Below are 13,280 nucleotides of genomic sequence, written 5' to 3' on the forward strand. Positions count from 1 at the left end.
TGGATAAACACATTTATCTGCAAACCAAAAAGTTGGAAATCCGAGTCTACTCAGAATAATATTAGAAGAAAGGCCCGATGATCTACTTCCAAAAAATCAGCCACTGAATATCCTATGGGACAGATCTAATGTGATATACATGTGGTTGCCTTGAAACAGAATCAGCTTGACAGCAATTGTAATTTGAGGACATTTGTTCTAAAGTAGAAGAAACATGTTGTTGCGTTAAGTGACGTCAACTCAGTTCCTATTTACAGCAACCCTATATAGGATTTCCTAGGAGTGGCTAGTGGGTTTGAACTGTCAATCAGGACAGTTGTGACTAGCCAGTGTATTATCCCACAGTGCCACACCAGGACTCTTTATATTTTAGGATTGCTGTTGTGGTTAATTGCCATCGGGTCAGTTCGAACTCATAGCAACCCTGTATAGGGTTTCCAAGGAATGGCTGGTTGGTTTGAACCACCAACTCTTTGGTTCAAACAGACCTTGCAGTCCAGTGCATTATCTTGCAGCACCACACCAGGACTAATTTCAATGTTTAATAAAAAACAAATATTTAAAAAAAAAAAGAAAAAGTTAACAACAACAAAGCGAGCTCTCAGTTTAGCAACAGACACAAACATGCATACTCCAGAAGTTAAAGGGTGGGAGGGTAGGGAAGAGAAACTGCACTATGTGCTGTGAGCAGAAAAGAAACGTTGGTAGTGCAGAGGTTAAGCATGTGGCTACCAACAAAAAGGTTGGCAGTTCAAACCTACCAGCTGTACCACAAGAGAAAGATGTGGCAGTCTGCTTCTGTAAAGATTTTAGCCTTGGAAACCCTATGGAGAAGTCCTACTCTGTCTTAAAGAGTCTTATATATTCCAACTAAGAGTTGGAATCAACTCAGCAGCAAAGGTTTTTTTCAGGTGAGCAGAGAAGACTGAGTGACAAATTTTGCTTGAGTGTCATGAAGCTGGCCTTGAAGTTAACAGTGAAGCAGAGGGAAGACTACTGAGCAACAACATGACAGTCGAGAAGTTTTGTGTAATCAACCAATGGACAACTGTGGCTCTGTGCTATTACTGACTAGACTATAATCTCTTTAAAGGAAAGACACCATAATTTTGAATATGGGCACCTGATAATTTATATCAGAAACTTTGCTGGATTTTCAGCCTGGTTCCTGCCCTCATGAAACTTATATTCAATTAGATAATAAACAAGAAATCAACAGAACACAATAAAACAGGACTGTATAAAAAAGTGATTGGGGGGTAGAAGGTCAGGGAAAGGCACCCTGAGAAAATAATATTTCAGTTGAGTCCTGAAAAGGCCTGAAGTGTCCTAGGTAGAGGGGACAATAAGAACAAAGGTTCTGAGGCACAAAGGAACTTGCCATACAGAAGAAACAGGGGAAAGCCATTGGAGCAATGCATAGTTAGAGAGTTGAGGGAGGCATTTATGGAAGTGGGCAAGGCCTTGAACACATAAAAGTTTGTCAAGCCATGATAAGGAGTTTGGATTTGATTCTAATATGCAATGGGAAACACCTGAATGATTTCAAGATAGAAACTTCCGTATATTGCTACGGGTAGAGGGGCAAGAGAGGAAGCAAGCGGGAACAGCTAGGGAATTAATGCAATGTCCCAAACCCTAGAAAAGAAAACAGAGTTCTATTTAGATGCGATGTCTGGAATTTCTCTCTCTACATTAAGTTATACAATCTACTCATTTTGCAAGACTAGCTGGGCACAGAGGAGGCATAATTGTCATTTTCAATTAGCTGTGTCTCCTCCAATTCATTCTTTTTACCTTTTCTCCCTCTGTCCTCATTCTCTTTTCCTCTCTATGCCTTGAATTCCTATTTGCTGCTTATCATTGACTCCTGTCTTAATGAGGTCCTCCTGTTCTCAGTCTATTCCTTCCCCTCTCCTCACCCCACCAACCTATGAAAGTTTCACCATGTACAGGAGATGATTATTTTCTGTTCTGGTCCAAAAGCACTCAGGAATGATCACTTTCACAGAGCACTAATAGAAGCCTAAGGGCTACTATGCATGGTAAGGACAGCCTCCGAATGGTCACCCATTTCCCTCCAGCCTTTCTCCCCAGAGATATCTTTCAGTAGGAAAATCTGTTCAGGATTTTTCCTTCTCTCTCCCACCCCTCTTTCGTTCCCCCTCTTCCTCTCCCTACATAAGCCCCTTCAGTTGCTTCCCCTAGTTCTTTCAGATAAATACCACCATCTTCAACTTGAGCTACAATGACTCTGGATCATATAGTTCCAGAGTTCATTGAACATCACTTCTTTCGAGGCTGCTTGCAACTCCAAGCACACTGACCTTCTTTCAGGTCTTCTAAAGACATGCCCCTTCTGCCACAGGACCTTTGTATATACTATTTCCTTTGCTACAAGGCTCTTTGATCTCACTCTTCCCTCAGTTAACACTTTAGATCTTTGCCCACATTTTCTTCCCTAGTAAACTCGTCTCTGATCCAAGACCAAGGTTGGAACCACTGTTAGGCACACTGCCTTTCCTTCAACGTACTTACCATGGTTTATAATAACATATTTTACTTGTGTGATTGATTTTAAATTATCGTCCCTTCCCACTAAACGATAAGCTACAGGAGGGCCAAAACTTTGCCTATTTTTGTTTACTACTGTATGCCAAACACAAAAAGGAGGACTAAATATGGCAAGGTTTTCCAAAATCTTAAATATGGCTCCTTTCTTGACTATAAGAAAGGAAAGAGGGAACTAAAGATCTTCCATTAACAAACTGTTAGCAGGAAAAAAATGAGAGAGTCAGACTCTGATACCCATTTTATACTACAAACTCAATGTTTGCCCTGCCCCTTCCAGAAACTATCTCCTACCTCAGTCGTCCTTCCTAAAACAGCCCATTCCCTTCAAAGCTTTCCACTTCACCATTACCAACCTTCACTCCCCTTTTTTCAAGACAGTGGCGCTGCCATATGACTGCACAGGAAAGGGGGAGAATTCAAGGAGCTACCTACCACTCACTGCTACACAATAAACATTATTTCACAAAAACCCTTTCACCGAGGACACTTCATCTAATCCTCAAACCAAACGTGCGAGGTAAGCAAGGCAGATATTATCATTCCCGTTTTAAAAGATGGAGAAACTGAGGTTCAGAGAGGTAAGTGAATTACTCAAGGTCACAAAGCTTGAGAGAGGCTTTAGATTTAGGTTTCGAACCTAACACCTAGTCCAATGCTTTGTCTTAAATTAGCCAACTCAACAATTCATTTAACAATTACTTAAACCTGGTGTTCCCATGCTCCTAAACAAATACAGATTTTCCTGATCCCAGCCCATTTCTGCTTCCCTATCCAGAACTTGTCAGATGTCTGTGTAATGGGCTGGTCCGAGTTATACCGCTGCGCTATCAGAACGAGATTTGATTTTAGTCTTCAGTCTTTCCAGCTCTTTCTCTGCGCTATCAAAACAAACAAACCAACAATAAACCCAGAAGTCCCTAGAAATAAAAATACAAAGAACCTGCTCCATTAGAGCAGGGTTTCTGCCACAGAACAACGCGAGGCTACAAGCCAGCCTCTCCCGACAGGGACAGGGAGGACCCAGGCGACAGAGGTCACAGCCAGCCGACCGTCAGCTCCTCAGCGGCGCAAGAGATGCGGCAGTGTCGCCAGCTCGCAGGTTCGGCCCAAGGTCACCCTCCCGCAGCCCCTGCCGGATCCCCAGTCGTCCGGAGCGCCCCCTGGCGTCCCGGGCCGGCCTCCCCTCGCCCTCAGGGAGTGGCCTGAGGAGCCGGGGGCTGGGGGCAGAAGGAGAGGATGAGGAGGCTGAGCCCCGGGGAGGAGCGGGAGGCGGGGCCCTACCTGATAGCTGAGGACGCTGTCCGACTCGTTACTCCCCGCTGGCATGGCGGAACCGAACTAGTTCTAGCCCGCGGCTTCCAGGCCGAGCGTCAGTCGCCTTCGCACACTGGTCGCCTCTAAGAGGATCGCCCAAGTGGCGACCCCAACCCTGGAGCCAACGGTCAACCATCAACCACCGCCTCCTCCATAGCCACCGGTCCGCTAGGCTTCCATCGCAGCCAATCAGCGCGCGGCCTGTGTGGCCAATCAGCGCGCAGAGCACGGGAGGACGCTGTCCGGCGGTACCCTGGGCTACCAGGAGGAGGAGGAAGCCCAAGAACCAACCGCTCCTAGGCCTGGTTGCCGTGGAAACCGCCTCCCTCCCTTTAGAGGCCTCTGGACTTGAAGGTCCTTCCAATTGCTTCCTAGAAATTGAAAATCTCGTGCTTCTGTATGCGGCTGTACCTGACACTTGAAAACTGGGGAAGCGTCGCTCTTGTCTATTCTGATTTTATTGCTTGGGAGTTGCTTTTGTAATTTGGGGGGATTCAGTCCCTCCCGATTTAATAATGTAATAATTGAAATGAAGAGAGAGGGTCTTCTAAAATTAATGGTTATTTGCTGAGTTACTGGAGATTAAAAAGAATTCCGCAGATTCACTATGACTCAAATCTTCTTTTTGGGTATCAGACTGACAGCAAAAAGGGTAGAATTGAGCTAAGGGTGATTGTAATTACACACACACACAAACACACACACACAAAAACTGCTTTCAACTTTTCTAAGATAAATTATTTTCTAAGGTAAATTATTTAACAGCAAAACTACTTATCTAAGATAAGATTCGAATATCATGAACAATGAATTCAATTGGATTTGAATTTCAAAGAAAAGAAAGACTGGCTAAAGCCCTGTGTATACAGTATCAGATCAGAATGTAGGTGAATGCCATCATTACTGGGAAAGAGAATCATTGTAAATAATTCTCAGCCTTTGAAAAAGCAAGACTTGGGGATCATGTTCTGGTACATGTTTGTATTCTTCTCCTAGAGCTGCTGTAAGAAATTCACAAAGTGGGTGGTTTATAAGAGCAAAAATCTATTATCTCACAGTTCTGGAGGCTAGTTTTCTGAATTCAGGATGTTGGCACAGCCATGTTCGCTCAGAAGGCTCTATCTAAGGGGAAGATTGTTTGTCTCTCCTGGTAGCCCCAGGCGTTTCTTGACATCCCTTGACCTGTAGCTGAATCTTCACATGGTGATCTTTCCCCTGTGTGTGTCTCTGTGAGTCTCCTCTTTTATAAGGACACCACTCAGGATTAGTTCCACCTTACTGCTGAATGACTTCATGTTAATAACATCTTCAGTGACCCTGTTTCCAAACAAGTTCACATTCACAGGTCCAGGGGGTAAGACTTCAACATCTTTTGGGGGGATACAATTCAGTCCATAACAATGATAGCATTTCATTCCCTACATATCACCCCCTGCATCATCCCTGATGAATTTGAAATTTAAGAATACTTGCTTCAGTGTTCTTAAAGGAGGACGATATTCCAGGTCTCCTGTCTAAGCCTCTTGCCCAGTTTCTGAGTCTTAGTGTTCCAATCTCTTCACTAGTCCTCTCCCTTAGACCTGGTGTTCATATCCAAGTCTCACTCCCATTTTTCCCATCTAAATCACAACTATTCAAAGTCAATATCAAAAGCCACTTCTTCTAAGAAGCCTTTCCTTATCCCTCTCTCCCACCACTGAAACCTCATAACACTTACCTTTCCTGCAGCAGTTACCACACTGTGATATGCTACTTGTATGTTGACTTTGCTTACTACAATACCTTACATTCTTTAAAGGTTTTGCAAATTTTTCTTATGCCCTTTGGTATACTTCACAGAGCTTGGAAGAATGCTGGGTACACAGAAAGTAGTCAACAAATATATACTTGTATGCTTTTAATTCCATCTAATAAAAAATGAACTGAAACCCTGTGGCACTATAGTATAAGCACTGATCTGTAAGGTCAGTTTTAATAGCAAGGTCGATGGTTCAGACTCACCAGCTGCCCCTCTGAAACCCTATACTGGGTCACCATGAGTTGGAACCCACTCCATGGCACTTAGTAACAATAATAAAAAATGAACTGAAAGCCCATTGTTGGTGCCACTGGGTCAGTCCATCTCTTTGGGAGCTTTCTTTTTTTATCTACGACCCTCCAGTTTACCAAGCATGATGCCCTTATCCAGGAACAGATTCATTCTGACAACATGTCCAAAGTACAAGAGACATACAGGGAAGCAAGCATAAATTGCTACAACTTGATGAGCTGGACCTCGGCTTATGGGTGAAGTTGCCCAAAATTTCAACTGAAAGGGAAGGATTCTTCATATCAAGGATCAAGTGCACCTCCTCAGTACACTGGGCTTATAGGGATGGGCAACTCAGACTTTGGCTATCAAAACTGGGGAGCTATACAGGCACAAAGTGGCTGGCTTACAAGTTTTCATGAAGGTGCTTAGTGTCAGAATGAGGGGGAGAAGGTAGAATCCCCACTAAATAATTTCCCTCTTGTTTAGCTGGGTCTATTGATGATGGGGATAGGATTTTATGATTCAATTGTGAGTAACTGTTATCAGGACTAATGGTGATGTCACAACAGTAAATGTAGAAGAGCTGTAACTAAAAGAGGGGAGCAGTTAATCTGTCATTTCAGAAACAGAGAACCCTAGGACCAACAAGAGGGAAGAGCATGAGAGGAGAAAGGGATCCTAACCAGAAAAGGGATCCTAACGATAACAGAGATGGTGACAGAGGTGCTGGCATAGAGAGAAAGAGCAGCAGGGGACTATAGGACCATGAACTGAGAAAGACAGTGTGCCTGCAGGCAGGAGGCTGGCATGCAAAATGTGCCCTTTGAACATTTAAATAAATCTATATGTTCAGTGTGGTATGTGTACATCAAAAACAGAAAAAAAGGTAATAGAGGTAAATACTGTTAGCATGGTGCACGGAGGGGATTGTAATCATTGCAATGATTTGTTAAATGCAAAACTGGTGATCTGCCCTGTAAGCCTTCATTCAATTCACAATAAAAGCTTTAAAAAAAATAAAGAATAATTGAAACCCTACCATGTATAGACCCAAGTAGCACTGCAGATGCAGAAAACTATCATACATGTCTCCAAAGGGCTTGCAGTCTAAGCAGGGAAACAGGAAAAATCTATATTAATAAAATGACAACATAACAGAGCACAGAATGAGAGCCATGTGTGTGATACAGATAACAAAACTTCAGAAGAAAGAATAATCTTTCTGACTTGGGGCACTTCAGAAAAGTGATACAGAGAACATGGACTTAATTCTGAAAACGTGGGTAAGACTTAGTTGAGCTAAATAAACCAAGCATTTCAAGTCTCAGACAAAGATTTAGGAATAAGAATGCACATGACCCATTCAGGGCAGTTGTAATTTGAGCCAACGGAGCAAGTGTTGGGGAAGAGCAAACTCACTGCCGAATCTGTTTTTTACTCATAGCAACCCTATATTAGGCTTCCGAGGCATACCTCTTCATCTTTCTCCTGCTGAGTGAGTGGCTGATGGGTTTGAACTGCCGATTTTGTGGTTAGCAGCCCAATGCCTAACCCACAGAGCGGTAGGAAATAAAAGTTGTGGACAAATTGTGGAGAGCCAGCTAACTAGTTTGAACTTAATTTTTCTTATACAGAACACTGCAGAACATTTTAGAGAACACTTCATGTCCCAGGCCCTGGATTTAGTGGTGCAAATACACTGTGTCATTTAATATCACATGCCTATTATTTTCCCATTTCACTGATAAGAAAACTGAAGTCCAGAGAAGCTAAACAACTTTCTTTAGGTCATGTAGTCATTAAGCTGGGAATCAATCCATCATTTATTCATTCAAAAACATATTTACTAAGGACCTATGTACATCAAGCCCTGTGCTAGGAAAACAGCAATAAGACAGCTAGAGTTCTTGTCCTCTTGAGCCTTTGACTTGATGGGAAGAGAGTAAACAAGTAAACAGGTTAGGATAACTGCTATGGTGGTACAAATGGTTACTGCTCACCTGCAAAACAAAAGGTCAGCGGTTGAACCCACCTGAGGTGATGGAAGAGAAAAGACCTCACAAGGTCTTTCCTATAAAGACCTTGTTCCTATAAAGACTGTTATTGCTAAGTGCTGTTGAATCAATTCCGACTCACATCAACCCCGTATAGCGTTTCCAAGGCTGTAAATCTTTGTGGGAACAGAAAGCCTCATTTTCTGAGGAGCAGCTAGTGAGTTTGAACTGCCGACCTTGTGGTTAGCAGTCCAGAATTTATCCTACAGCACCACCAGTGCCCCCTCCCATAAAGATTACAGCCTAGGAAACCCTATTGTTGTTGTTATGTGCCGTGGAGTCAGTTTTGACTCAGAGGGACCCTGTAACAGGGTTTCTGAGGCTGTAAATCTTTACGGGAGCAGAAAGTCTCATCTTTCTCCCGTGGAACATCTGGTAGTTTCAAACTGCTGTCCCTGAGGTTCACAGGCCGATTCATAATCACTACCCTACCAGAGCTATGGTAGGAAATCTTATGGGGGTAAATCTTTTCTTTCATATCCTGTCACCATGATTTAGAATTGACTCAATGGCACACAACCACATGAAGTAAACAACAGGATTACATGAGATCGTGAGTAACTGGTGGGGGTGGGGAGACCAACTTTAGATGAGGTGGTCAGAGAAGGCCTCTCTGAAGAGAAGATGAGACCCTCAGCTGATGAAATTAGTCAAATCTGTCTGACATTAGGTGTTCTTGGTCACTATGCTCCGCTGTCCTATAAAAATGGTACCATTACCAAAATCTGCTACTAGATGCATGATGGGTCAAGAGTTGGAAACTTGGGGTAAACAATCAGTTAGGGGACTCATGGTATTCAGGAAAGGCCCAGGATGATGGTCAAAGGGAAGATGTGTCCTGCATCCTCCATTCCCCAAGAAGATAGGTCACAGCGTCTGTGGAAGTGAGAGAGGCAGGGGAGGGAGAGATGTGAAGTGGTAAAGGTGATTCTGAGAACTCCTATGGGTCTGATTTTCTGCCAGCTCACTGGAAGAAAGTCAGAACTTCTGGCCCTTACTCCAGGGTCAAGAGCCCCATCTTCTGGCCTATTGTGCAAATTGCAAAAGGAACTAGGCCACAGAGGCAGCCTCTGAGGCTGCCTGAGGCTGCTGCTAATCTGGGCGCTGCAGAAGACTGGCTCCCAGGACTGACTTGGTCTCTCCTTCCCAAAGGAGATTGGTTTGTTTGGCAGGCTCCAGGTTCCCAGCCTCTGCTGCTCCCTAGTCTGCTTGAGAAAGTACAAAGATGTTTCTATCAGCCTAGCCAGTCATCAGGCCCTGGAAGACCAGGAAGGAGGATATTCCACCAAGAATACCACTTCACACTGAAGAAACAAGCATCAGAACAGATTTCAAAGCCATCTGGGGCCTGCACAGAATGCTTGGCCTAGCAGGAAGCATAAAGTAGACATGAAAATGCGAAATACTTGTGTAAGAACAGAGACCACACACACACACACACACACACATCAACATGCTACCTGGATGACCTCACTTAATCCTTGCAACAACTCTATCATCCTGTTTTACCAATGATAAAACTGATGCTTAGACATGTATCTTGCCCCAGTCACACAGCCAGCACAATTAGTACAGTTTACCATGTCTCTGTCTGAGCTTGGGTATATCTGATTCTAGAATGTTCATACTGAAGCATCCTACTGACTTCCACAGACAGCTGAGTGGCACAAATGATAAAGTATCCAACTGCTAGCCAAAAGGTTGACAGTTTAAACCCATCAGAAACTCTTCAAAAGACTAGGCCTGGCAAACTGCTTCTAAGAATTGGCTGAACAGTAACAACGGACTCCCTTGGGGCTGTCCTGGGCCTCCTGCTTTCTGACTGCTCCTTCATGGCTTCCAAATGTGAGGCCATCCCTACAGGTCTTGTCTCTAGACTCTTACCTCTCTAATATCAGTGGTCCGTGAACTTTGGGGTGAAGAAAGTAGGTCTTCAACCCATGATGTTGTTGTTAAGTACCATAGAGTCAGTTCTGACTCGTAGTGGCCCTGTCTAGGGTTTCCAAAGAGTGTCTGGTGAGTTTGATCTGCCAACCTTGTGGTTCAAACTGGCAAGTGCTTATCCTACCGTACTACACCAGGACCTAGAGACATGATAAAACCTATAGACTCTCTTCAGGTAAGTACACAAAGCCCAATATTTTGCATTATAATTTTAAAGGTATATCCTTAGACTTCCCAGGGAAATACTAAGCACCTTACATATACCACCTCTAAATATTAACTAAAAGATACTGAAATTCCCTTATTCGGACAAAAAAGCAAACATGCTTTTTGGACAAGAAACTCAATCCAATGATTGGTCTCTCCCTGTCTGGAGGAGAGAAGAGTGAAGAAAATTAAAAACTTAAGGACACAATGAGTCCAGAGGACTAACGGACCACGGGAACCACAGCCTCCACTACCCTGAATCAAGAAGAACTAGATGGCGCAGGACTATTGCTACTGACCGCTCTGGTCAGGGACCACGAGAACTCCTGAACAGAATGAGAGAAAAATGTAGAACAAAATTCAAAATCATAAAAAAGACTAGGTCTGACGGAGACTATGGCCCTTACACACCCTTCAAACCTGTAAGTGAACCCACCCTGAGGCTCACCTTACAACCAAACAACAGCTACACCTATAAAGTAAACAGTAACACAGGTGTGGAATGTATTCCCCAGAATAATTAACCAGTGTTGTTGTTGTTAGGTGCCATGGAGTTGGTGCTGACCTTATGCACAGGAACGAAACACTGCCCGATCCTAGGCCAACCTCACTATTGTTGCCACGCTTGAGCCCACAAAAAACAAAGCTCAACAGGCAGGACCAGGCAAGAAAAAATGGTGAATGGAAACCTGGAATCCAGAAAGAAACTGGAAAGAATGGTGGTGTTACATTACGGGAATTGCAACTAATGTTACAAAATGAATAAAATGTATATAAATTGATTTTTAAGCTCTATACATATTCACCCAAACAACAATTAGAAAAAAATAAATTCAAACAATCTGAAAAATGTTATTATCCAAGGAGGCTTCCAAAAGTTCATGGAAAGAATGAAATTAAGAGGTGATGAAATTTTTCCACAAACTGTTTTTGAAGCCCCCACTAATTTGTCTTTCACAGACATACAAAATTCTGCAACTGTCAAAAGTGCCATCAGGGAAGAAGTCCTCATCTACTTGTCATTTGTTGTTGTTGTTGTTAAGTGCCATCGAGTCGGTTCCGACCCATAGCGACCCTGCCTAGGGTTTCCAAGGAGCAGCTGGTGAGCTTGAACCACCAACCTTGGAGTTCAAACAGCTTTGCAGTCTGGTGCATTAACTCACAGCGCCACACCAGGACTCTATTGTTGTTGTTGTTGTTGTTGTTGTTGTTGTTAAGTGTCATCCAGTTGATTCCAACCCATAGCAACTCTGTATAGGGTTTCCAAGGAGCAGCTGGTGAGCTTGAGGACTCCATTAGGTAACCCCAAATTCCCAGCTGCATCTCATACCTGCTTCTGTTTCACTGTTTTCCTCTTAATTACGCATCTAAACCTAAGAAAATGTTGGAGAAGAAAAAGTTGTTGGCTCTGAGGAAAGACTTAATTAGGGCTTGTATGTGCTGCCATCTGGGAGCATTTCCTTGTGGGCAGGAGGGATGAGACAGGAAGGGATATGAGAGACATCATTCTTTGTCAACCTGAAAAGGTTATACAGGTGCATGATCTCCTGCAGGCCTTGCCAAGTCACAGCATATCTAAAGAGACTATTAAATACAATTTTTTGTTGTTCACAGCACACAGCCTGGAACAGTATACATTATAGAGAAGAATAAGGAAGCTCCACCAAAACTGAGGACTGAGCTTCTGACTGAAGAAAGACTGTGCCTTCTTCCATGCTATGAATAGAATTGTATTCTCCAAAAAGTGTTTGTTGTTGTTAAGTGCCATCGAGTCGGTTCCGACCCATAGCGACCCTGTACAGGGTTTCCGAGGGTGTAAATCTTTACGGGAGTAGAAAGCCTCATCTTTCTCCCGCGGAGCGGCTGGTAGTTTCAAACCGCTGACCTTAAGGTTCGCAGCCCGAGTCGTAACCACTACGCTACCAGATCTTCCTCACCCCTGTACCCGTGGTGAACAACTCTGGTGGTACAGTGCTTAAGTAGTGCTGAACTGTTACCTGAAAGTTCGGCGATTTGAACTCATTTGAGCATCTCCGTGGGAAAAAGATGTGGCAGTCCTCTCTGTCCTATACGGTCACAATGAGTGGAAATCCACTCTATGGCAGTAGGTATTTTTATATGTTGTTGTTGTTGTTGTTGTTGTTGTTAAGCGCTGTTGAGTCAATTCTGACCCATAGTGACCCTATATAGGGTTTCCAAGGAGTGGCTGGTGAGCTCAGTTCAAACCGATTTTGCAGTCCAGTGCGTTAACCCACAGCACCATGCCAAACGGGTTAGAAACCCATTTGGGAGAGGGTTTTCTTTGCTATATTAATGAAATAGTATTAGTGTAGAGTGTTTTTTAAGTCAAGCTCTTTGGGGCTATAAAAAGATTAAATAACTAAGCAGAGATGAAGGAAAAGAGATGAAAATCCCCAGGAGCAGAAGTGCAAGAGACAAGGACCTTTCCCCCGGAGCTAACAGACAGAAAAAGCCTTCCCCTAGAGTCGGTTCCATGAATTTGAATTTCGAGCCTCATAAACTGTGAGAAAAGTAATTTGTTTGTTAAAGTTACCCACTGTTGGTATTTATTTCTGTGTCTGAACAGCAAGCACTACATAACTAAAACAATCTGGCAGCTTCTGTCAAATCGGTTCCAACTCATAACGACCCTATGTAGGGTTTCAAGGCTGTGAATCTTTGTTGTTGTTAGGTGCTGTCGAGTCGGTATCTACTCATAGCAATCCTATGCACAACAGAACGAAACACTGCCTGATCCTGGGACATCACAATCGTTGCTGTGACACTTGAACCCATTGCTGCTGCCACTGTGCCAATCCATCTAGTTGGGGGTCTTCCTCTTTTTCACTGACTCTCCACTTTACCAAATATGACATCCTTCTCCAGGAATTGGTCCCTCCTGATAACATGTCTCAACTATGAGAGTTGAAGTCTGGTGATCCTGCTTCTAAGGAGCATTCTGACTCTACTTCTTTCAACATAGATTAGTCTGTTCTTTTGGTAATTCATGGTACTTTTAATATTCTCCTCCAATACCATAACTCAAATTTATCAATTCCTCTACTGTCTTTATTCATTGCCCAACTTTCACATGCATCTGTTGTTGTTGTTGTTATGTGCCATGGAGTCAATTCCGACTCACAGCAACCCTGTAT

General features: G+C 43.4%; 1 protein-coding gene across 1 annotated transcript in view; it reads right to left on the bottom strand.

The window, feature by feature from the left end:
* SLC4A8 (solute carrier family 4, sodium bicarbonate cotransporter, member 8) overlaps positions 1 to 3,908 on the bottom strand; it is a 99,440-nt gene extending 95,532 nt beyond the window's left edge. The window contains exon 1 of the mRNA XM_006870029.1: positions 3,856 to 3,908. Within this exon, the coding sequence (XP_006870091.1) occupies positions 3,856 to 3,900 (45 nt within the window). The 5' untranslated portion in view covers positions 3,901 to 3,908. The remainder of the gene's footprint in view (positions 1 to 3,855) is intronic.
* Positions 3,909 to 13,280: the final 9,372 nt, after the last annotated feature.

The sequence above is a fragment of the Chrysochloris asiatica genome, unplaced genomic scaffold, assembly GCF_000296735.1.
Source record: "Chrysochloris asiatica unplaced genomic scaffold, ChrAsi1.0 scaffold00138, whole genome shotgun sequence".
Taxonomy (NCBI): Eukaryota; Metazoa; Chordata; class Mammalia; order Afrosoricida; family Chrysochloridae; genus Chrysochloris; species Chrysochloris asiatica.